General features: G+C 40.4%; 1 protein-coding gene across 7 annotated transcripts in view; it reads right to left on the bottom strand.

The window, feature by feature from the left end:
- Positions 1–1,814: 1,814 nt before the first annotated feature.
- banp (BTG3 associated nuclear protein) overlaps positions 1,815–25,546 on the bottom strand; it is a 177,024-nt gene continuing 153,292 nt past the window's right edge. For 5 of the 7 annotated variants that reach the window (XM_072279730.1, XM_072279727.1, XM_072279731.1 and 2 more), the window contains one exon: positions 5,159–5,281. In XM_072279730.1, the coding sequence (XP_072135831.1) occupies positions 5,242–5,281 (40 nt within the window). In that variant the 3' untranslated portion in view covers positions 5,159–5,241. Of the gene's footprint in view, positions 5,282–25,546 lie in introns of all 7 variants that reach the window. The other 2 variants (XM_072279729.1, XM_072279733.1) reach the window with 1 other exon arrangement.

The following is a 25,546-nucleotide window of genomic DNA, read 5'->3' as shown; positions in this document are numbered from 1 at the left end:
GAGGTGCTGGAGGATTAGAGGATAGCTAATGATGTTGTTGCTTAAGAAAGGTTCTACGAATTAGCCAGGAAATGCCCTGACATCAGTAGTGGGAAAGTCATTCAAAGGTATAAGGGAACAAGTACTTGGATAGACAGGGGCTGATTAAGGATAGACAACATGGTTTATGCGTGATAAGTTGTGTCTAACCAATCCTTAGAGTATTTCAAGGACGTTAACAGGAAAATTGATGAAGGCAAGGCAGTGCATATTGTCTATGGGGATTTTAGCAAGGACTTTGACAAGGTCCCACATAGAGGGATGGTCAAAAAGGTTTACTCGCTTGCCATGCAAAATCAGGTAGTAAATTGGATTAAATATTGGCTTCACAGAAGAAGTCAGAGAGTGGTAGTAGATGGTTGCCTCTCTGACTAGTGGTGTGCTGTAGGGATCGGTGCTGGGTCCATTGTTATTTGTCAGCTATATCAATGAACTGGATGATAATGTGGTAAACTGGATCAGCAAATTTGCAGATGACAAGAAGATTGGGGGTGTAGTGGACAGCAAGGAAGACTATCAAAGCTTGCAGTGGGATCTGGAGCAGCTGGAAAAATGGACTGACAAATGGTAGATGGAATTTAATGGAGACAAGTGTGAGATGCTGCAGTTTGGAAGGGCCAACCAGGGAGGACTTACACGGTGAGCAGTAGGATACTGAGGAGTATGGTAAAACAGAGGGATATGGGAACACAGATCCATAATTCCTAGATAATGGCATCTCAGGTAGATAGGGCCATAAAGAATGCTTTCAGCATATTGGTCTTCATAAATTAACATATTGGATACGGGAGTTGGGATGTTATGTTGAAATTGTCTAAGACATTGGTGTGGCCTAATTTGGAGTAGTGTGTGAAGTTTTTGTCACCTACCTTCAAGAAAGATGTAAACAAGATTGAAAAAGTGCAGAGAAAATTTACAAGGATGTTGCCAGGACTTGAAGACCTAAGTTACAGGCAAAGGATGAATAGGTTAACACTTTATTTGCTGGAACGTAGAAACATAGAAAATAGGTGCAGGAGTAGGCCATTCAGCCCTTGGAGCCTGCACTGCCATTCAGTATGATCATGGCTGATCATCCAACTCAGAACCCTGTACCTGCCTTCTCTCCATACCCCCTGATCCCTTTAGCCACAAGGGCCTTATCTAATTCCCTCTTAAATATAGCCAATGAACTGGCCTCAACTGTTTCCTGTGGCAGAGAATTCCACAGATTCACCACTCTCTGTGTAAAGAAGTTTTTCCTCATCTCGGTCCTAAAAGGCTTCCCCTTTATCCTCAAAGTGTGACCCCTCATTCTGGGCTTCCCCAACATTGGGAAGAGTGAGGGGAGATTTGATAGAGATAAACAAAATGATGAGGGGTATAGATAGGTTAAATGAAAGCAGATTTTTTCCACTGATATTGACTGGGATTACAACCACAGGTTATAGGTTAAGGGTGAAAGGTGAAATGTTTAAGGGGAACATGAAGAGGAACTTTTTCACTCAGAGAGTGTGGAACATCTACCAGTGTAAGTGGTGGATGCAGGGTCAATTTCAACATTTAAGAGTGATTTGAATGGGTACATGGATGAAAGGATAGGGAGGGCTATGGTGCAGATGCAGTTCAATGAGACCAGGCAGATTAATGTTTCAGCACAGACCAGATGGGAGAAAGGGCCTGTTTCCGTGTTGCAGTGTTCTTTGACTCTTCTAAATGCACCAGTCACTAAAAACTGCAACAAAGATTAGCAAGACTGTAAAAAAGGCATATGAAGCATTTTCATTTATTTCCAGAACAGAGATGAAAATTAAGTAAGTTATATTAATCTTGGTTGCATCACATTTCGAGTATTACATATACCATTTCTGGTTGCAATTTTATGAAAAATGATAGAGGTGAGGGTGCAGAAGAGGTTTGTAAAGACAATGCAAATAGGAGTTGAAATATGAACAAACAGACCAGGTCTCTTACAAGAAAAAAAATGATGTGAGGCATAAAAATATGGAAAAATTGAAATAAGGTATGCTTTCTCCTCTGGTGGCATTACTTGGAGGCCATCAATCAAAGATAGCCACCAATAAAATCAAAAAGAATTTTCTCACCTCAAGATCTTCAAGGATCTTGATGGAGTGAAGATAAATATTACGCTTCCTCTTGTGGGAAAATGTAGAATGAGCATTACTGCTTAAAAGAAAGAGTTAATCAATTTAAGATATAGTTGAGGTCAAATTTCTTTCTCAAAGGATCATTTGCATTTAGAACTCTTCTGCAAATATTTTTAACAGAGGGAGATAGGTTGTTGACAAGCAAGGGACTGAAAGATCAGTGGGGTAGATAGGTGGCTACAATCAGATCAGCCGTGATATTATTGAATTCACGCTCAAGGGGAAAAATAACTACACCACTCCGATTTCTATGTTCATCTACGGGAAACACTCCCATAGGGAGGATAAATAGAACAAATAGCATATTCACTTTTAGAAAAGAAATAACAAGTATGTGCAGAACACTGGAATAATAACTCAGATGATTTAGATGGGGGGGGGGATACTTGAGTGGAGCATTACACCAACATAGACTGTAACTGTGTTGTATACCCAATGCAATCCCATGTAACAGAAATAAAACATAATTATTCCTGAAATCTATAAATAAGCATGTGCAAGGATAAATTTACACTCTGTACTGAAAACTTTCTGCGCCATGTTCAACTTTAATATACACTTTTACTGAACCCATCAAATCATGGAAATCCTTACCAATCTGGTGAGACATTACTGAGGCAATTCAGTAGGAACATAAAAACAGAAGCAATACTAGACCACTCAGTTCCTTGTACCTGCTTTGATATTCATTTAGATAGCAGTTGATATTTTACCTCAGTGCCACCTTCTCCAAAATCCTAAAATGCAATTCTCATTTCCCAGGCATTCCTATTAATTCTTCCAATGTTAGTTTTTTTATCACTGCTAATTCTCTTGAGATCCTCAAACACTCCAGACTTGTGGTGCTTCATTATCTCTGGGAGTTTCTGTGTAGAGGCAATATATTTATTTCTCTGCCTTTTTCTTATTCTCCAATAATATTAACTTCATTTCATTATCTGAGGGAAGCACATTATCATGTGCTAACCTTTTTTTTAAACATATCTGTAAACACTCTGATAATCAGTTTTTATGCTTTCTAAAGGCATTCTCTCATATATTTTCTTTATTAATGCCTTGGTCCTCCTTTGCTGAATTCTGGCATTTCCCATTCCTCAAGCTTACTGTTTTGTTGGCATCATTATATGCTTTTCCTGTTGATCTAAAAATATACAATCAACAGTGCTGGACCAGATTTCCTGATTTGTTTTTTCTGCCTAAAATATATTTTATTACTGTAAACTATTTAGTACTTCTTTGACAGTTAGACATTGCTTGTTTTGTCATTTATTTTTAATATAGTACACCCAATTCATATCTAACGCCTGAACCTTAACTCCTTTTCATTCCAGATTTGATGCAAAATTACTTGTTCCACATTGATTTCCCGAAATTTTATAGAGTCCATGAGTTATTGCTCCCCACAGCTACTGCTCAATTAATTTGCCCACGATTATAGATTGAAGCTCCGAATGACTATAGTAGTGTCAATGTTACATGCCATTCTAATTTACTTTCTTGTTTCAAACCATGCCCTAGGAGTCAATTTAAAACTCTTACCAATGTTTTCCATCACTTGCTATTCCTTACTCTTTACTTTCTTACTTCCTTCCTTAATTTTGTTTCTTAAGTCTCATCCTTCTTTTCTACTGCCTTTATCACATTCTTTAATATTGGGTAAGTTATGCACTAACAAACAGACTCTGAATGTAAATTTTTAGATAAAATCCAACTGGTATTTTAAATAAAAAGATCTAAGTTTAAAGAGCTCAAACTTAAGTGTAATACTAGGTGACTCCATATTGCAAATATTGAGAATTATACATCTGGAATACTCAGGAAAATAAATATTTTTATCTTTAGAAACAGTAATGATAAACAAAAACATTGTGTCCTTCTCTGCTTGATCATCTAAACAGAGAGCAACAATTGTAACAATGGTTCCACAATTATTATTGAGGTCATGTTCCTGCTCCAGGTTATCCATGTTAAAAGGTCAAGATCATTAGCCTGTGCTTCCAGCGATTTAATTAGTTCTTTACTTGAATGTTTCTACAGCACACTGGTCATTAAGTCAAAATGCCGAATAGTGCAAAAACAGTATCTGCCGTTTTCTTAATGATTTAGGCTGGAAGTATCACCTTGTTGCTACACCTAAACAAGCAAAAAAAATGTTTTTCACTTAAGGCAGAGATAACTGCCGTAATACTGTTAACTCTTTTTTTCATAATAGTTGAAAAGAGCTTCCTCAAATAACTGCCATATTTTCTGAACAAAATTAGATACAACAGCACAAGAAATTCTGTAGATGCTGGAAATCTAGAACAAAACACACAAAATGCTGAAGGAACTCAGCAGGTCAAGAGGCATCTACGGAGGGAAATGAACAGTTGACATTTTGGGTCAAGATCCTTCATCAAGTCCTGATGAAAGGTCTTGGCCTGAAATGTCAACGGTTTCCTTCACTTCATAGATGTTGCCTGACCAGACAAGTTCCTCTATCATTTTGTGTGTGTTGGTTTAGTTACAAAATAACTTTATCTAGTTTTGCCCTCAAGGTTATGCAACTGAAAATAACAACAACAAAATAAACTCCCTGAACTCTGGATATAATGTATATAATTCATAAATATCTCTTCAAAACTTCAAAGCACATGTATAATTCAGTATTTTATAGTTGTACCGGACTCCTTGAAAATATAGTGAACAGTAAAAGCTAACATGGTACTGTTCAAATACAAGAACCTTTGTTTTGTACAGTTGATCCCAATGTTCAAAATAGATGCAACTTTGAACAGAAAGCAAATTCTTCAAATGATACAAAATGTTTTTATTCTTCTCAACAGAGCATATAAATGCTTTATTCTTTTGTTATGTGAGGAGCTTCAGATTTGGCTGCTATATTATGTAATCTGCAGATTTGCCATTGCTTGAACTTTTTTACATGCTGCTTTTATTCCCTCTGTTATAGTTCCACTTGTTTATTTTTAACTGCTGACAGTATTAACCGGCATCTGGATTGAAACAACTTCTCCGTTCTCTCCTTGTTGAATTTGGATTGCTCCATGCTCAATCTTTATTTCAGGTTGAATTGTGGCTGCAAGAGCTTCTGTTCCCTGAAAGAAGGGAGAAAATGCAAGTTATGTCAAATTCTCTACAATATTATTCCCAAAATAGTTCAAAATCATAAGTATGTAAATCTGTTTTTAAACTTTGCAATTTTGTGTTTTACGTGTCTCAGTAAATATAATGAAACACAAAGTATATTTCAGTAAATGCAAATTTAATACTTTCTATTTCCCTTTACTTTTCATAAATAATTGAAGAACTATAGGATCCACATTATAAAGGGTATATTTAAGAAGTTACAGAATAACAAGAAATACAAACAAAAATCCTGCAATCCTCAATGTACCAAAAATACCTGAAGAATTCTGCTATATAAACTATAGAATGTAGTTCACACCGACTCCTGTACAAAATATTGTGAATGTGTTTGGCTTTATATTACTTTCATTCATTTCCTGAATAACGAAGATTGAATGTTGCTGATTCAAGAAAAGATTCAAAATTATTGAGCTATATGAAATTTAGTTCATTAAAAACATAATAATGTCGCCTGATGATGACTGCTATGCAGTACTGTTCAAGAACATAAAAACATTTGGATTCAAATACACAAAATTACATGAACCTAGATGAGCACCTTTGTTGGGATATTTTGACATTGGAGGGACTACACTTTCAGAAGCCTATGAACACCTCAAAGTTTAAATTGTAAAGTAATTCATGAAAATATCAAGAGGAAACATATAGACCAATATACGGTATTAGTGGCTTGAATCTCTCTTCTGCAATCTAATATGAATGTATAATTAATTTTTAAGTTTCAAATTTGAGATGGATTGATTTTAACCAAAGTTCTTACTAACTATTTGGAGGCAGGTTACAAATAAGCCATAAGATGATTAAATGACAGAACTCTAAATGTAAGTGACTTAGTATTTTTCACATTGAGTCATACACCACAGATAAAGGACCTTCACCCCAAAAATGTCCAGGCTGATCATTGCAACTGTCTATCCATATGTTCCGATTTCATTATCTGTGGCTAGTGTAAACTAAGCTGTCTTTGGTCACTTCATTTGCAAGCAGATAAAAGTAGTTTGTGCCATTGCCTGTACATCTTAGGAACCACACTTCCCCACTATGCTGAACGCTGCTGACTGACAACCAAGGGGCATGGTGTCTGACAGGAAAAGCATATGACCATTCCTTGATACCTTTCAAAATCAGGCAAACATTGTTAAAGTCCAATGAAACTTCGGAGAATATCAGTGGAGTGCACTTTTATTCATCTGGAGACCAGAACACATTATTTGCCTTGACATACCAGCATTAAATATAAAACAATATATAAAACCACTGAGCCTAAAAAAGTATGAATATTCAGCACAGAGGTTGTCTTTGGTCAGTCCCTTCAGTCATCCTTACAAACCAATGAAAAAAATTCTGAAAAGCCAGGACCTTGATTCCCATTTCATTTTAGTTGTTCCAAATTAAAAATTGCTAAGGATGGCCATGTTACAGCATATTGTTCTTGAAAAGATCTGAACATTTATTGGGTTAATTCAAAGTAAATTTTATCGAAGTACATATGCATCACCATATACTGCACAACCCAGAGATTTGTTTTCTTTCAGACATACTCAATAAATCAATAGAATATTTAATGAGAGGCATTGATCGTGTGGATAGTCAGAGGCTTTTCCCCAGGGCTGAAATAGCTAGCACGAGAGGGCATAGTTTTAAGGTGCTTGAAAGTAGGTACAGAGAGATGTCAAGGGTAAGTTTTTTTTTTACACAGGGAGTGGTGAGTGCATGGAATGGGCTGCCGGCGGCGGCGGTGGTGGAGGTGGAAACAATAGGGTCTTTTAAGAGACTCCTGGATGGCTACATGGAGCTTAGAAAAATAGAGGGCTATGGGTAAAGCTTAGGTAGTTCTAAGGTAGGGACATGTTCGGCACAGTATTGTGGGCTGAAGGGCCTGTATTGTGCTGTATGTGTTTTATGTTTCTACAAATGTTTCTAATAATAATTATAAACAGAACAATTAATTAATTACAATTAATTAAGTGCCTAAACATTTTGAGGTGAAGGGCCATTTTCTGTGCTGTTTAAGTCAGTTAGTCTTTAGAGTTCTGTCATTTAATGAACTTATAGCTGTTTTGTAACCTTGGTCAAAATAGCCATTAAATCTCTGATTGCAAGGTTCCAATGTAGCGAGCTGGCTCTCAGCATAAAATTTACCTTGCTAATTGGATTGCTTATTTCATTGAGAAAATGTAAGTGTAGAATTAATTTCAGAAATATCCCAAATAAATGGGCATCAATGGAAAGAGAAAGCAAACCAATTGCGGAAGATGATTTAACCTTTGGGTCATTGTCCCAGGTTACTTCCACTCTCCCACTCAAATACTCTGGTAGGTTTGCTGTGCCTTAGACTGCCAGTTGTCTGTCTCTGGATAATGCTATTTTTTAAAAATGTGGGGTCCTTGGTGTCATTTTCTGCTTGAGGGATTTGCTTCTAGTATTCTGGCATGGTCCAGTACAGTGTCCCATGGCCCCATACTCACTGCAATTTCACTGTGTCAAAGGATGTCACTGAAATTTAATTTGTCTACAATTTTATCATTGCATTAATGACACATCTGGCCCTCTGGGAAAAAGGACGAGTGGATGAAAAACTATGCCAGACTATGAAAAAATGGACTCAGGATAGCATGGAAAGTAGAAAAGCAAAGACAGCACGCATTCAGACTGTCAGGAGGGATAAGCAGATGACAGGACAAAATTGCAGCCAGCAGGGTGAGTACCAGTGTATTAGGGATGCAGAATCAAAAAGGGTAGCAAATACAGTACTCAAAGAGTTATATCTCAATGTATGGAATATAAGGAATATGGTGGATGATCTTGTTGCACTATTACAGATCGTCATGATGTTGTAGACATCACTGAATCGTGGATGAAGGATGGTTGTACTTGGGAGCTGAATGTCCAAGGTTACACGTTGTTTCAGAGGGAAAGGAAGGTAGGCAGAGGGTGTGGCGTGGCTCTGTTGGTAAAGAATGGCATGAAATCTGTAGAAAGATGTGACATAGGATTGGAAGATGTTGAATCCTTGTGGGTTGAGTTCAGAAACTGCAAGATAAAAAGACACTGATGGCAGTTATATACAGGCTTCCCAATAGTAGCTGGGATGTGGACCACAGATTACAAAGGGAAATAGAAAAGACGTGTCAAAAGGGCAATGTTATGATAGTCATAGGAGATTTCAACATGCAGGTAGATTGGGAAAATCGAGTTGGTAATGGATAAAGGGAGTGAGTTTGTTGAAGGCCTATGAAATGGCTTTCTGGGCAGTTCATTGTTGAGTTTACTAGGGAATCGCCTACACTGGATTGGGTGTTATGTAATGAACCAGAGGTGATTATGGAGCTTAAGGTAAGAGACCCCTCAGGAACCAGTGATCACAATATGATTGAGTTCAACTTGAAATTTGATAGGGAGAAAGTAAAGTCTGATGTAGCAGTATTTCAGTGGATTAACAGGAATTACAGTGGTATAAAAGAGGAGTTGGCCAAAGTAAGTTGGAAGGACATGCTGGCAGGGATGACAGCAGAACAGCAATAGTGTGAGTTTCTGGGAAAAATGAGAAAGGTGCAGGATTGATGTATTGCAAAAATGAAGAAATACTCAATGTTATGACAGCCAAAGCTAATGCAAGAGCAAAAGAGCGGGCATACAACAAAGCAAATATTAGAGGGAAGAGGACTAGGAAGTTTTTAAAAACCTATAGAGAGCAACTAAAAGAATCATTAGAAGGGAAAAGATGAAATATGAAAGCAAGCTAGCAAATAATATCAAGGTGGATAGTAAAAGCTTTTTCAAGTATGTAAAAAATAAAAGTGAGATGAGAGTGGATAAAGGACCGTAAGAAAATGAGGCAGGAGAAATAATAACGGGGGACAAGGAGATGGCAGATGAACTACATTAGTATTTTGCATTAGTCTTCACTGCGGAAGACACTAGCAGTGTGCCACATTTTGTGGTGTGTGAAGAAAGAGAAGTGAGTGTAGTTACTAAAGGGAGAAGGTGCTCAAAAAGCTGAAAACCCAAGGGTACATAAGTCACCTGGACCAGATGAACTGCACCCTAGGGTTCTGAAAGAAGTAGCGGTAGAGGTTGTGGAGGCATTAGAAATGATCTTTCAAAAATCAGTGGACTCGGGCGTGGTGCCAGAGGACTGGAAAATTGAAAATGTCGCTCCACCCTTTAAGAAAGGAGGAGGGCAGCAGAAAGGAAATTATAAACCAGTTCGCCTGACCTTAGTGGTTGGGAAGATATCAGACTCAACTGTTAAGGATGAGGTTATGGAATACTTGGTGACACAGGACAAGATCGGAAAAGTCCTCATGGTTTCCTTAAGGGAAAGTCTTGCCTGACGAACCTGTTGGAATTCTTTGAGAAGATTACACATAGGATAGATAAAGGGGATGCAGTGGATGTTATACAATTGGAATTTCAGAAAGCCCTTGACAAGGTGCCACACATGAGGTTGCTTACCAAGTTAAGGGCCCATGGTATCACAGGAAAGTTACAGGCATGGTTAGAGCATTAGCTGATTGGTAGGAGGCAGTGAGTGGGAACAAAAGGATCCTTTTCTGGTTGGCTGTTAGTGACTAGTGGTGTTCCGCAGGGGTCGGTGTTGGGACTGCTTCCTTTTATGCTGTATATCAATTATTTAGATGATGGAATAGATGGCTGTGTTGCCAGGTTTGCAGATGATTTGAAGATTGGTGGAGGGGCAGATCGTGTTGAAGAATCAGGTAGGCTGCAGAAGGACTCAGATTAGGAGAATGAGCAAGAAAGGACAAATGAAATATAATATTGGAAAATGGATTGTCATGCACTTTGGTAATAGAAATAAATATGCAAATTTTCAAAGTGGGGAGAAAATCCAAAAATCTCTGATGAAAGCAACTTGGGAATCATTGTGCAGAGTACCCTAAAGGTCAACTTGAGTTGGTGGTGAAGAAGGTAAATATAATGTTAGCATTCATTTCAAGAGCAAGGATGTGATGCTGAAGGCACTGGTGAAGCCTCAGCTTGAGTAGTGTGAACAGTTTTGGGCTCCTCATCTAAGAAAAGATGTGCTGCCATTGGAAAGGATTCAGAGGAGGTTCACAAAGATGATTCCGGGAATGAAAGAGTTACCATACGAGGAACGGTTGATGGCTCTGGGTCTGTCCTCGCTGGGATTTAGAAGGATAATTGGAACCTTTCAAACATTGAAAGGCCCAGATAGAGTAGATGTGGAAAGGATGTTTCCCATGGTGACAGAGTCCAGGCCAAGAAGGCACAACCTCAGGATAGCGGGGTGTCCGTTCAAAACAGAGATGCGGAGAAATATCTTTACAGAGGGTGGTGAATTTGTGGAATTTGTTACCACAGGCAGCTGTGGAGGCCAGGTCATTGAGTGTACTTAAAGCAGAGCTTGACATGTTCTTTATTGGACTCGGCATCAAAGATTACAGACAGAAGGCCAGGGAGAGGGGCTGAGGAGGGGAGAAAAGGACCAGTATTGATTGAATAGTGGAGCAGACTCGATGGGCCAAATTGCCCATTTCTGCTCCTATGTCTTATGTCTAATGTGCAATTAACTTTCATATATCTGGACACTTGAATCCATTCATTAACACCTGGATGGTATTATGACAGTTTGTATGTCTCAAAAGCTTGGCAAGAAAATAACATGCATCTTAGCTTCTGGGTGTGAAGCTGGTACGCAATCGACTCTCAAATCCTATTGTCACCAGAGTGGACTGTTTTTCTGTACAGAAGAAGGAAACAATGCTTCTGAAGCAGAGGGGCAGACAGGACACTTGTCATAGGTTTTAATGCTTCTGTAATGGTTCCACTGAAATAACCCTTCAAATAATAATTAAGTGGGAAACAAACTCAGCTCTGAAAATCACTTGAAATCTGAAGTGAAGGAGGCCACAATACTACCCATCAGACTACTCAAACAAAAGGACTTGATACATGAGAAAGAAAGCCATAAATCAGATTGCAAGAGGAAGTGGGATGAAAAAGAAATTTTTTTTTGTTTCTGTTTAATTTCATTGTACTTGAACCAGGCTAAATCTGGCACGGGATCCATAAATCAGATTATTAGGATGAAAACTTCGAAGTCTGCAGTAATTTGTACTGGGTTTCATAAGAAGTCCAGTGGAGCTGCCAACATGCATGCACAGTAGAAGATGTTGATACTTGTTTAAGCCCATGGCAATACTGGATTTGGGGCTTCAATGAATAAACATAGATAATTTTGGTAGAGCCACTCGCATGCAAGTGGATGTAATGCCATTTTTTTAAGGTTGTTGACTTTTAATTAGAAAATTCCAATGATAGGTCATTGACTTGACAGATCAAGCTTGTTTCTCAACCTAAAATTGCTGCCTGATCTCCTGCACATTTACACTATTTTCTGTTGATATTTCAAACTTTCAGCCTCATTATAACTTTTTTCATCATGTATAAACCTATGTATTTTCAAGTAGGGACTATTTTAAAGGTGTGCAATTCCAGTGGAATGCCACTGATGGTCGAATCTATATCCATAAGATGGTGGTACGCTCGGACACAGCAGCTTCTCTGGGTCCAAAGAAAGGTGATTGATCGTCCTTTATGTCTTTTTCACAATCATATACACTGCTGGTTATCAAAGACATAAAGAATTGCAGGTCTACCCCACTAACAACTATTACACACCACATTGCAGCCTGCATCGGCCATCCAAGGTAAAAGGCATCATTAGTGGTGTACAGTCCAATGGAAGAGGGTGATTGACTTGAACATTTTTGTTGTGACATAGAAAACTACGAGCCTGATTCACGGGTTCTTTGATGAGACCAAAGGCAGGGAAGCTGCGCTGTCTTGGTGTGGTGCAGACTGGTGCTCGTTCATGCCTTGGGGTCACCTGCTGTGGCTGCTGAGGAAGGAGATGCCAGAGCTGTATGCCACTGAGTTCACACTGGTTTGGAGGCGCGTTGCTCCCATCAGTGCTACTTGTCCAGTGTTCACATGGTGGCAGACAAGCTGGATTGTATTTGACTGCAGCTACACTGCACAATAAGAGGACCTGTTGCGGGCTGTTCTTGCAGAAACATGGCTCCAGAACAACATACATGCATCATCAATATACAGGCCATGACACTCAGGGCTATATTATTTTTTAGTATTTTTTGGGAACTGTATGGTTTTCTGCTATTATAATTATATGTGTTTGTGCTGTGTGTGACTGTGGTTCTGTGTTTTGCACCTTGACCCCAGAAGAACACAGTTTAATTTGGCTGATTTCATGTGTATGGTTCGGTGACAATTAAATTTGAACTTGGCTCCTATCTGGAAGCAAACAATGATAATCAAGGGAAGGACTATACCACTGGTGACAATGGAGAGATAAAGAAAGAGGATGCTGAATATGCACTGAATAAAAATCCATGGAACAAAAACCTATTCAGTTCCTCAGTGCTTTTTATCACACCACATCATTTCTATGAGTCAATTCATAGATTATTAGATGATATGACCAAACATGTTGCAGTAAGTTACTCGGAGCATCAGAATGACAGGGACAGAGTAAGCATATGCTAACTTCCAGTGAAGACAATAGAAAATGTCAAAGGCTTTGGATTCATGACTACCTAAATACAAAATGAAATATTTCATGATTTTACACCTACATACTAACATAACATTAGTCTTTGAGAATATGCAGCATTTAACAGTTTGGAATGCATAGTTCTCCTCTGCAGGAATGAAAAGAAGGCATGAATTGTAGTTCCCTTTATTGCAGACATGAATAGAATTCATGACAGCTCCACTGAAACATATAAAATTAAATATATCCTTCTCTGCAGGAATAGAACCAGAAAGTAGATTGTGCACCCTCTTTCACATCCAGAAGACCTGATCCTCCTGTGCTTTAAAGATCTACAGTTATATCTGCCAATGCCATCACTCAGTTGACTGGTCATTGGAGACAAACATCAAGAATTACTTTTCCAATTTCAAATCTGCAAATTTCAAAATGCTCTAAAAGGATTCCTTCAGTTGAATTTCTAAAATAGGTAATCAAATAACCATCTCAAAGTATTATTTTGCAATGATTTAAGATTCACTCATTAACATTAAGAAATTAAAAGTTTCTGAGCTTTACCTTACAATTCATTTCAGGGAATGTTTTCCATCTACTAGCAAGATTTATAATCAGAATAACAAGAGATGAGTAATTATGCCCAATACATGGAAATTTCTGAGCTTGCAACAAAGAGGCAGGCTATTCAGCTCAAAAGACAACTCAGTGTTTTCCTTGTGCTTGAATAACTGTTCATAATGTTTACCAATAGGTGACTCCTGTGTTACAGCCTTCAGGTTATGGAAATTCACCCTTATAGAATTCAAGAACAATCATTAAATACTTGACGTACAGAGTAAAAATTCTTCTCAAGGAAAACGTGGAGAAAAAAAAGCAAATCTATCAACAAAAAGTTTTATTTTTCCAACTTATGTTTCTTGACAAATGAATGGATGACCTGGAAATTTGTAACATGGGCCATTTTCCACAAGTCAAACCCCTCTCCTGTCAGTACTTCAAGTTCAAGTTTATTGCCATCTGACTGGACATAATATACACAACCAAATGAGTCAACACTCCTCTGGACTACAGTGCACCCACACAACACCCATCACACATACCACACCCATCACGCATACCACATACGCCAAAATATTATACTATAAATAAGAATAAAATATAATTAAAAATGCATGTAGTAAAGCACAGCACAGTAATCAGCAAACAGCTCGCCGTTCTAGTGACAAGACCTTGGTAGTGGTAGGGTATTCATTCGTCTGAGGAAATAGGCTGTTACTGTACCTAGTCTGGTAATCCTAGTCCTGATGCTTCTAAACCTTCTTCCTGATGATAGTGGATCAAAGAGATTATGGATGGTAGTGATCTTCAACAATGTTTTGAGCCCTTCATCTGCAACGCTCCCAGTAAATGTCACAAATAGGGGAGAGGGAAGCACTAATGATCGTCTCAGTGTTTGTTTTTACTGTCCTCTGTAGGTCTTGCAGGCCACTGCCTTGCAGTTTCTATACCACACAATGATGCAGCCAGACAGCACACTCCAGGTGGTACTCCTGTAGAAATTTGTTAGAATGGGGCTGGGGAGCCTTGCACGCCTCAATCTCCTCAAAAAGTGTAGATGCTGATGTGTCTTGAGTAGTGAGGAGATGTTGTGGGTCCAGATTAGATCATCTATTATGTGCACACAAAGGAAGTTTGTGGTCTTTACTCTTTCCACAGTAGAACCATTGATATGCAATGGACAGTGATCAACCCGCGCCTTCCTTAAATCCACATTCATCTCTTTTGTCTAATCCATGATGACTCAGGTTGTTGTTTTCATACCACTTGACAAGCCTCTCTCCCACCTCTTTCTATGCTGAGTCATCTTTGTTGCTAATGAGGCCAATCACTGTAGAATCATCAGCGAACTTGATGTAGCTTGAGCTGAATCTGGCAGTGCAATCAAGGTTACGTCCACAATAGACCGGATAAATCCGTAACCGAAGCTTTTTCTTTTCGTTTTGACCCTCCAACCACACTGAAACGGCATTTTCCTTCCCTGAAAACGGAGCTTTACTAAAACGCTCTCCAGAGTGTTTAAATCTGAAAACGCCGGTTGGGCAGTGTAGTGTGTACGGGGTAACTGGAGCTTTTTAAAAAACGCTGTCATGACGTGCCGGAACAGATAGTGGCGGCAGCGTGGCATTTCATTTTCTTGAACACAACCTCCAACACCACAACAACAATATCTGACAATAGATGTGTAACAGCCTAATGAAACATTGTAAGGAAATACAAGATAACACTGATGCAGACATGCTTTATACATTTAACAAGGTGCTTTATTAATGTATTGCTTGTGCAAACGTTCAATAGATGCAATTGTCACTACTTCCAAAATGTCATTTTTAAGTAGTAGCTTATGTTTGGCATAGACGTGAAAATGTTAAGGCCAAAAAAGGAAAATTGTAAGTTTCACTTTTACTTAGGTAAAAATAAAATCACTTTTTCCCAGTAACTCATTTTATTGCACATGTTAAATACAGCAAAATAATACAGAAATACATGGCAAAAGTAAAGGCAAACAAATGAGGTAACAGCTAATTTCACTTTTGCCCAGTAACAAGCCTTATTGCATTTAGTTGTAGCTGTCGTCCCTTTCATTGGTGAAGAGACTGTGGTTGTAGGAAATATTTCCAGGGTGACCCCTCTGTGGGAGTGGGGAAGATGTTGGTGGGGCCACACAGGGGTCTGTGTGTCTGTATGTGTAGCTATTGTAGTGGCTGTGAGGCTGGAATTGTGGCGGTGAAAAGTACTGGGGGGGGGGGGAGCCATCATATTCCTCATCATTGCAAATCATTTTGCAACAGAATTAGTCAGCTTTTCAATGTTCGTCATCAGCTGGGTCATACTGTCCGTGAACTCCCTGTTGGTTGCTTCCATAAACTCCAGTATTTGTTTTTATAGCTTTAAGTCCTCCTGCACGAGAGCCAACAGCTGTCCGTCATTTGGCAATTTCCTTTTAAGTTTTTCTAGTCTGTAACTGGACAAACGCGCACCAAGTATACCGTTTCCTCTTCGCTTGTTTTCTGTAGATGTGCCCTGCACATGCCCAGTAGGAGGAGATTTGCCCAAATACCCATTTTAATGTGGACAGAGGTATTTTCAAAAATGCCTGGTGTGGACGCCTAAAGTTTTTACATGAAACCGACGTTTTCAAAATTATCCGGTCTAGTGTGGACGTAGCCCGACAGTCAGCAGCAGACTCAGCAAACAATCCTGGGGGGGCACCAGTGCTCAGGGTAATGAGGCTTGAGATCCTGCTGCCAACTTGGACTGACTAGGGTCTTTCCGTCAAGAAGTTGTCCAAGATCCATTTATAAAGAGGGATGTTGAATCCCAACAAGTTCAGTTTACCCACCAGCCTCTAAGGAATGATTGTGTTAAACGCCGAGATGAAGTTGATGAATAATATCCTGGCGTACAAGGCATCATTTTCTGGGTGAGCCAGGATGGAGTAAAGGACTGAGGCTCTGGCATCATCAGTGGAACAGTTTGAGCAGAAGGCAAACTGGAAATGGTCCAATGTAGCTGGAAGATGGGATTTCATATTATCCGTTACCAGCCACCTTTGCTCTCTTGGATACTAGAATGACGGTGGCTGCCTTGCATTCTGCAGGGAGAGTGGAATATTTCAGAGAGATACTAAATATGTCTGTTAAGACCTCGTCTAGCTGGGCCGCACTGTCCCTCAGCACCTAACCAGGTATGTTGTCTGACCCTGAAGCTTAGCATGGGTTTACCCTGGCTAAGGTCTTCCTCACCTCAGATGTGGCCAGACAGCGTGCCTGTTCCTCGGGAAGAGAAGGGGCTTTCCTCAATGTCACATCATTCAATTGGTCAAATTATGCATAAAAAGCATTCAGCCTTTAAGATGTTGGAAAAGATTTGTAGCTCGGGTTGAGGATGTTGTTGCTGAGTGACCGTCGAGCTGGCTTGTTAGTTTGCAGACGTTTCGTTATCCAGCTAGGCAACATCATCAGTGCAACTTCGAATGAAATGTTGGTGATCTACATTGTTTGTCTTTTAAGTGTCCTGTGATTAGTCCGTTTGTATGTGTGTGTGGGTATATGTGCCATTTCTATTGGTTACTGATTATGTAATCCGCGATTGGTTCGTTAAAATCCGATTAGGTGATAATTGTTGTCCGGGCTGTGTTAGTCGACCATTATGTAGGATTAATGTCATCCTCATTGATTGACAGGTGTAATCAGGTGTGAATTGGTTCTTGGCTCTGGATTGAAGACTTGACACTGACGTGGGATGCAAACTTTAAGCAACAAGCATTATATTGGACAGATTGGTAGGAAGCTATCAACACACCAACTGGCTGTAAACCGTCATGATCAGCTTTCCCTTATACCTATACATTGTGACAGCGAAGCACATCAATTTGATTGGACCAATGTCACTATCCTAGATCAACGACAAGCCCAAGAATTCTTAGAGGCTTTGTTCTCCACACAGAATTCTATCAACGTCGAAATGCACGTCGAAATGAACCCAGTTTACATCCCACTTCAGCGTCAAGTCGTCAGTCCAGAGCCAAGAGCCAAGAGCCAAGAGCCAATTCACAGCTGATAACAAGGGTCAATCAAAGAGGATGACATTAACCTTACATAACGGTCGACTAACACAGCCCGGACAACAATTACCATCCAATCAGATTTTAACAAACCAATCACGGATTACATAATCGGTAACCAATAGTAATGGCACATATACCCACACACACACACACACACACACACAAACGGACTATCACAGGACACATAAAAGACAAGCAATTATCAACATTTCATTTGACATTGCACTGATGATGTTGCCTAGCTGGATAATGAAACGTCTGCAAGCTAACAAGCCAGCTCGGCGAGCCACTTACCAACAACAACAGCATTCAACATATCAGAAAACCAGGTGTCGTCACTGTGGACTTGTAATCAGTTATGGCTTGTATACCTTGCCACATACACTATTAAGGTGTCATTAAAGTGCCTATGGTTTTTCTGTGATAACTCATGCTTTGCCTTCCTGATGATACGGAAGAGTGCAGCTCCTGCTGACTTTAGTCATCCTGTCCCAATATGAAAGCAGCATCCCGATCCCTAACCAGTGCATAAACCATGATTGGTTAGCCCTGGTTTCTGGCTTGCCTTGGCAATGTACTGTCGAATCACGGCAACGTCCTCAACATATTTTCTTATGTAGCCAGTCACCAATCCCACAAATTCATTAATGTTGACGTAGGCGGCCACCTCTCTCAATATGCTCCCATCTGTGCCTTTGAAGCAGTCCTGCAGTGCTGAGGTGGCAACTTCTGGCCAGGTCCTGATCTCTCTGCCAACAGATTTGACTCACTTAACCAGTGGTCTGCATTGAAGTATTAGCAAAATTGATATGTGGTCTGAGTAAATCCGAAGTGAAGGTGGGAGATAACCTTGTAGGTTCCACGAATGTTGGTATAAACCAGGTCTAATACTGTATACTCTCCTCTGGCTGTAAAGTCCACATGCTGGTAGAATTTTGCCAGGACTGTTAAGTTGCCATGATTGGTCACCAGCAACAATGAAGGGTGAGCGGCTTCAAGACTGCAGATTGCACTGTAGAGCTCCTGCAATGCAATGCTTCCCGGCCACTAGCATGTGGGGGGGCAGGGGGTGCACTTCACCAGTAAAAATTCTAACCATGGTGAGCAGTGGGCCATTACCACTAGGCTGTTCACACATCAGTGTTTTATTGATGTAGGTACACAGACCTCCTTCACGGGTGTAGCCAGAGGTCACAGCATTTCCGTCTGCCTGAAAGGAGATTCGGCCTTCTACCTGGATGGCTGAATATGGAATGGTGTCTTAAAGCCATGTTTCTATCAGGATAAGTGTACAACAGTCCCTCATCTCCTGCTGGTTCAGACGCAGGTAATCCAGTTTATTTACCAGCGATCGGACATTAGCGAGTAGAATTGGCGGGAGTGCAAGCCTGCAGGGATTTGTTTTAAAACTCACTTTAATTCTGGTGCACTTACTGTGCTTTGGTGTTTGAGTACACCACTTCCAATGGGCTCTTCCACAAGTAGCTGTAGTAGATCGTGCAGTGACAGCCCGCTCCCTGCATTCATCCACAACTGCACAGCACCTGCATTATTCCGCTTGCTAGTGAGGTAGACTTGCAGATTGTACTTACATAAGATATCGCCTAGACGGATCGATGATTGACCTGAGATGCCTTGATGCAAAGACCAAAACGTTGAGGAGGCTCATCACTGAAGCCCTGTTTGCTGATGACTGTGCCCTCATGGCCCACCAGGAGAACCACCTGCAGGCGATTGTCAACAAGTTCTCCACAGCCTCAAAGCTGTCCAGCCTCAGTAAGACAGAAGTTCCCCTACAACCTGCACCAAACGGTCACCCTCCTCAGCCATGCATCACCATCGACAGCACTGTCCTGACAAATGTGGAGAGCTTCAGGTATCTAGGAAGCACCATCTCCAGTGACAGATCTCTTGACAAAGAGATCATAGCAAGGATCCAAAAAGCCAGCCAGGCACTCGGGAAACTCTGTGTCAAAGTTCTGGAGCACAAGCACATTCAGCTTTCAACCAAGCTCAAGGTGTACAAGGCTGTGGTCCTCACCTCTCTCCTGTATGGCTGTGAAACCTGGACCCTGTACCGCAGGCACATCAAACAGCTGGAGCAGTTTCACATGCGCTGTCTGCGGTCGATCACGAGGATTCAATGGCAGGACCGAATCACCAACCAGGAAGTCCTTGACAGAGCCAACAGCACAAGCATTGAGGCAAGGATCCTCCAGGCCCAGCTATGCTGGACTGACCATGTAATCCGCATGGGTGAAACAAGAATCCCCAGGCAGCTGCTCCATGGTGAGCTTGAGCATGGCAGTCGCAATCAGGGCCGCCCCAAAAAAAGATTCAAAGTCAATCTGAAATCGTACATCAAATGGGCAGACCTCCAGCCTCGACTACTTGAGGAGTCCGCAGCCGACACAGCTTCGTGGCGCGCCGTGACCAGAAAAGCTGCATCTGACTTTGAAGATGACCGAAATCAGCACCTTGCAGCAGCATGAGACCGACGCCACAAAGCTGTGTGTGCACCTGTTCTAACAACCGCCATTCCATGTCCAACCTGCAACCGCATGTGTGCTTCGGCCTTCAGCCTCCGAAGCCACATGCGTATCTACCGATGACTGCACAATGTTTAGTCTTCCTCAGACCCTGAGAGACAACCACCACCACCAATGTTCAGCAGTGTTTTTGGGTCATGGAAAAGGCAAACATGACAAAAGATTTCACTGTTAGTTGGAGCCAGAGTGGCTGCTGAGTCCAAGCATGCCGCCACCTTGTAGAGATCTTCAGAGTTGTTTGTATTCCATTCCTATATCCATTCATCCTGTTCCCTTTTATTTGACTATTCAATGAATATGAATTTTAGTAAAGCTCCTGCTTCAACCACTAACTTTAGAAATGGAATAATATGCTAGACAGCTCAAAATTCTCTCTGTAAAATGTTTTGGCTTACTTTCTTGTTTATTTCTCCTACATTCAATCTTGAACGCATTGCTCCCAACATTCCAAATTTCTTAACAATATGAAGCAGTCTACTTCTGTCACTCTGCCAATCCTTTTATAATTATAGATGATACAGTCTTCTCATGTATTTTGGTTCCATTCTCTCCCTTAAACCTCATAGCCTTGCAAGTTTATTTTGCTCATGCACATCTAGTTTCCTTTTCTTTGCTTCTACCAGTTTGTAGGCAGTGAGTTCTAAGAGATTGCCACTACTCCTGATAACCTCTTCAACAAAAGCTTAAATCTGTGTTCCAGGCACTGTACAATCAGTTATTGAGAATAGTTTTTCTTTGTCTTTGTAACCATTTTTTAAATAATTTTGTGTATCTTTCTTGTATTTCTTTTTAACTTTCTTCATATGAAGGGAAACAGCTCAGCTTCTCCAAGCTAATCTTATCAAAAATATCCCCCCTCCTTGGAATCAAAGAAATCAGAGCTCTGGAATTCAGAAACCAGGGCTCCAGCAAGTGAAGGGAGTGCAAGAACAGGGTCTCGAGTGAATGGAAAGGGAGCAGGGGAACTGGGGCACTGATGAGGGGGTAGGTAGTGTGGGAAACCTAGCCACAATGAGTGGAAAAGGAATGCAGCAACTACAGCCCAGTCAGCCACGTGCTCAGCCATTTGGATTTTCTTATTGATTATGAATGTCTGACCATTTTAAACATTAAAAACATATTTGCTCACTAATTTCAATTAAGAAATAAACTATCATGTTTCCAGCATCTGAATTTCCATATTGAATGATGATTGCTGGAATTACACCAGGCTTTCTCTAGCAGTAGAAGACTCGGTACCAGGCTTCCCTGCCTGACAATTTTGAAGCTGGGAAATAATCAGCTTCTGCATTGAACTCCACAAAGAGAGCATTACAGCGGCAGCCATCACCAGCCATGGAAAATGGGACTTCAGCAGGATGCTGCATTAAAAGTCAATATGAGTGCCACCATCTTGCTTTGGCTCTCTGTACTCTCTAAACTCTACTACCCCTCCAGAGTTTCAAAACCATCAAAGCTATTCCAACACATCACTTTTTTTTTGTAATCCCTCTCACCAACACACAATATTCTCTATCACCTTGGAGTAATTTAACGCTTTGTGTGCTCAAAGCATTTTATAAGCTTTCTGATGAGCTCAACACATTCTATGCCTGTTTCAAACAGAGGGAAATGGGTATGTCACCATCCATCCCAACTCCTCCATGGATGTTCCCAATCCAGGCTGTGAATGGAGGATGGTTGGGCATGGGGCTAGCAATCCCATCCTGTAAAATCCCAGTGTTACGGAAATGCCAACAGAAGCTCCAAACACCTCATCCCTGGGAGAAGGATCTTTGAAGAAGAGCTTCACCTGGGGACAACTTGAAAGACTTGCACAGGGCACAGGACTCTAGTGAGCTGCTGTCACTGGCCTAGGCCCCAGTTGGGGGGGGGGGGGGGCTTAAGAAGAAAATCATCCAGCCTGACATATTAATTCCAGCCTTCCAGACAACCTCAACCCATTGCAATTCACCTACTTCCAAAACAGGTCTTTCAATGACACCATCTCCCTAGCCCTACACTCATCCTGGAGAATCTGGACAGTAAAAACACCTCTGCCTGACCATTGTTTATTGACTCTGCGTTCAATATTATAATTCCAAATATCACCAAACACCAGACCGTGGGAGTCAAGGTTTCCTTCTGCAACTGGATCCTTGACTTCCTGACCCATAGACTACAGTCGGTAAGGATACACAGCAACACCTCTAGCTTGATTACTCTAAACACAGGTGATCCACAAAGTTACAATCTCAGCCCCCTACTCTACTCATGACTGCGTGGCCAAATTCTGTTTAAACTACTTATACTTTCAAATAGTACCACTGTAGTGGGCCCTATCTCAAATACGACAAGTGGGGAGTACAGGGAGGACATAGAGAACTTAGTAATATTGTGTTATGAGAAAACCCTTCCTTCAATGTCAGCAAAACAAAAGAGCCAGTCATTGTTTTCAGGAAGGAGCCACTAAACATGTTTTTGTTTACATCAACACTGTAGATGCTGAAAGGGATGAGAGCTTCAAGCTCCTAGGAGTGAATATCTCTAACAGCATGTCCTGACCCAACTATTTAGATGTCATGGCTGAGAAAACTCACCAATTCCTATACTTCAAGAGGCTGCAGAAATTCATCATGTTCCCATCAGCCCATACCAATTTTAACTGTGTGCCATGCAAACCATCCTATCTGGATGCATAATGGCTTTGTATGGCAACTGCTCTGCACGTAACTGCAAGAAACTGCAGAAAATTGTGGACACAGCTCAGCAGATCATGGAAACGAGCCTCTCCTCCATGGACTCTGTCTATACTTCAGTAAAGCAGCTAGCATAGACACTACTCACCCTGTACATTCTCTCTTTGTCCCTCTTCCATTAGGTAGAAGATACAAAAAGCATGAGAACACACAGCACCAGGCTTAAGGACATCTTTTACTCTACTATTATAAGATTATTAAATGGTTCCCTAGTAGGACAAGGCTTCATTCTTGGACTCTTGTCCTCACAACCTACCTCGTTATGATCCTGTACCTTATTGTTTACCTGCACTGTACTTTCTCCGTAGCTGTATTCTGTTATTGTCTTATCTTGTACAATCTCAATGCACTGTGTAATGATATGAACAGTATGCAAGACAAGCTTTTCACTGTACCTTGATACATGTGACAATAATAAACCAATTCCAATTCATGACTAAGCATTGTTCTTGAATTACATTCTTAACCTTTGTAATACAAAAGTCAATCCTTATCAAAAAATTTGTAAGGTTTTTTGGGGTTCATCTTGAACTTATAGATTCATCTTTAAACTCCAGGGAGCGAAGTTATAGAATACATAAAAATACTCCCATCAGATTTGTGCATTTATGTTGCTTTTTCTGAAAGGTAACAAAAGCAAAAAAAAAGGTTTCAGGCAGAAAAGACTGAGTTTCATCACTTTGAAAACTAATCCAAACCTCACACCAAGATGTTAACTCTGCACAAGTACAATCAAACTAGTAAAATTGGCTCAGTATTCTGGCAAGGGCTTACAATCACCTCCGCAGACTTTGGAACACCGCACGTCTGCTACATCTGCCAGTAATCTGTACTCTCTGTTCTTTATTGATAAAATCATGCCAAAAGCAGTAGCCTAAAACAAAATCTATATTTTGAAATACACTAAGCTCAGTTGCAAAAAAAAACACGGCCACATTACCATACAGATGCATTTCATAGAAACCACAACTGTAATTCATCAAATAAGCATTACTTTAAATATACATCTTTAAAATAAGTTAAATGTCTATTAACTAGAGGGGTAAATAATAGGTTTACAAAAATAAACCATTTTAACTTTCCATCAAAGACCCAAAGCTTGTTTTTTTATAGAACCAAAGCTGCTATAATCCATAGATTTATCCAATTCTGAGAGATTTTACTTTTTATACATTGTGATCATTTTCCTTTAACTGTAAACATCACATCATGAAATGGTGCAGAAAAGATGAAGGGTATTCAGTACATCATATATGCACTGGTTCTTTCAGTGAATAATCTCGTCAATCCCTCTGCACTTCAATTTCCTTGTATTTTCCCCATATCTTAGCAATGGTTTCACTAAGTACTTTTCCAGTTCTTGTTTGCACTCATTTTTGAGTGTGTCCATCACCCTATCAAGGAATGCGTTTGTTGCTTGAACTGATTTGCTTTTTCTCTAAACGAGGGATGTTCAAGTTGTCACTCTCGGACCCAATGCAATGCTCAGCTTGGCCCACTGAATACACCCCATTACAGAGAGTGAATATCATGAAGGAATAAATTTGGGGAGAAATCACAGGGTGACTGGAGGGTGAATTGGGGCAAATGATTAGATTAGGCTAAGAAAATAAAATAGAAGGGTACAGTACTTTAAGCAATGATCATAGAGCTAAAGCTGCACTCAAAATTAAGCCACTCTCTCACAAACACATGACCTCCACTACCTAAAAGTACATGACAACAGGTACATGAATATGCTACAGATTATTAACATCCCTCTCAGGATCTGCAAAGTCCTGACTTGGAAACATAGACAGTAGTTGCTCTTTCACTATCAGTGTCTCTAAGTTGTGCAACTTACTACCCAACGACAATGTGAGTATACCATCAGCAGATCAACTGCAAGGAGTCAAGATGACTCACCTTCTTACTATGTTGATAAGAACCAGAATGGGAGACAAAGATCTATTTTTATCCTAATCATTTTACATGAAATGACTCTCAATCAGAATCAGGTTTAATATCACCAGCATACTTCATGAAACTTGGTGTTTTGCAGAAGCAGTACATTGCAATACATGGTAATAAAAACTATAAATTACATAGTGCACAAAGAGAGGGGGAAAAAGTGAGATAGTGTTCATGGGTCACCGTCCATTTAGAAATCTGATGGTTGAGGGGAAGAAGCTGTTCCTGAAACATTGAATCAGAATCAGGTTTATTATCACCGGCACGTGACGTGACATTCAAGCTCCTGTACCTCCTCCTTGATGGTAGCATGTCTTGAGTGATGGAGGACCTTAATGAAAGATGCCGCCTTTCTGAGGCATCACCTTTGGAAGGTGCCCTCGACGCTGGAGAGGGCAGTGCCCATGATGGAGCTGGCTGAGCTTACTACTTTCTTCAGCTTTTTCTGACCCTGTGGAATGGCCCCTCCATGCCAGATGGTGATGCAACCAGTTAGATTGGTCTCCGCAGTTCATTTGTAGAAATTTGCTAGAGTCTTTGGTGAATACCAATTCTCCTCAAACACCCAATGAAATATAGTCACTGTCGTGTCCCTTTGTAATTGCCGCAACAGGTTGGGCCCAAGATAGATCCTCAGAGATGTTGACACCCAAGAACTTGAAACTGCTCATTCTTTCCACTTCAGATCCCTCGATGAGTTGTGTATTTCCATGATGTTCCCTTCCTGAAGTCCACAGTCAATTCCTTTCTCTTACTGACATTGAGTGCAAGGTTGTTGCTGTGACCTATCTTAA

This window comes from Mobula birostris, chromosome 15 (assembly GCF_030028105.1).
Source record: "Mobula birostris isolate sMobBir1 chromosome 15, sMobBir1.hap1, whole genome shotgun sequence".
Classification (NCBI taxonomy): domain Eukaryota; kingdom Metazoa; phylum Chordata; class Chondrichthyes; order Myliobatiformes; family Myliobatidae; genus Mobula; species Mobula birostris.
Note: the sequence above shows the minus strand (reverse complement) of the source record. Positions and strands in the feature narration are given on the sequence as shown.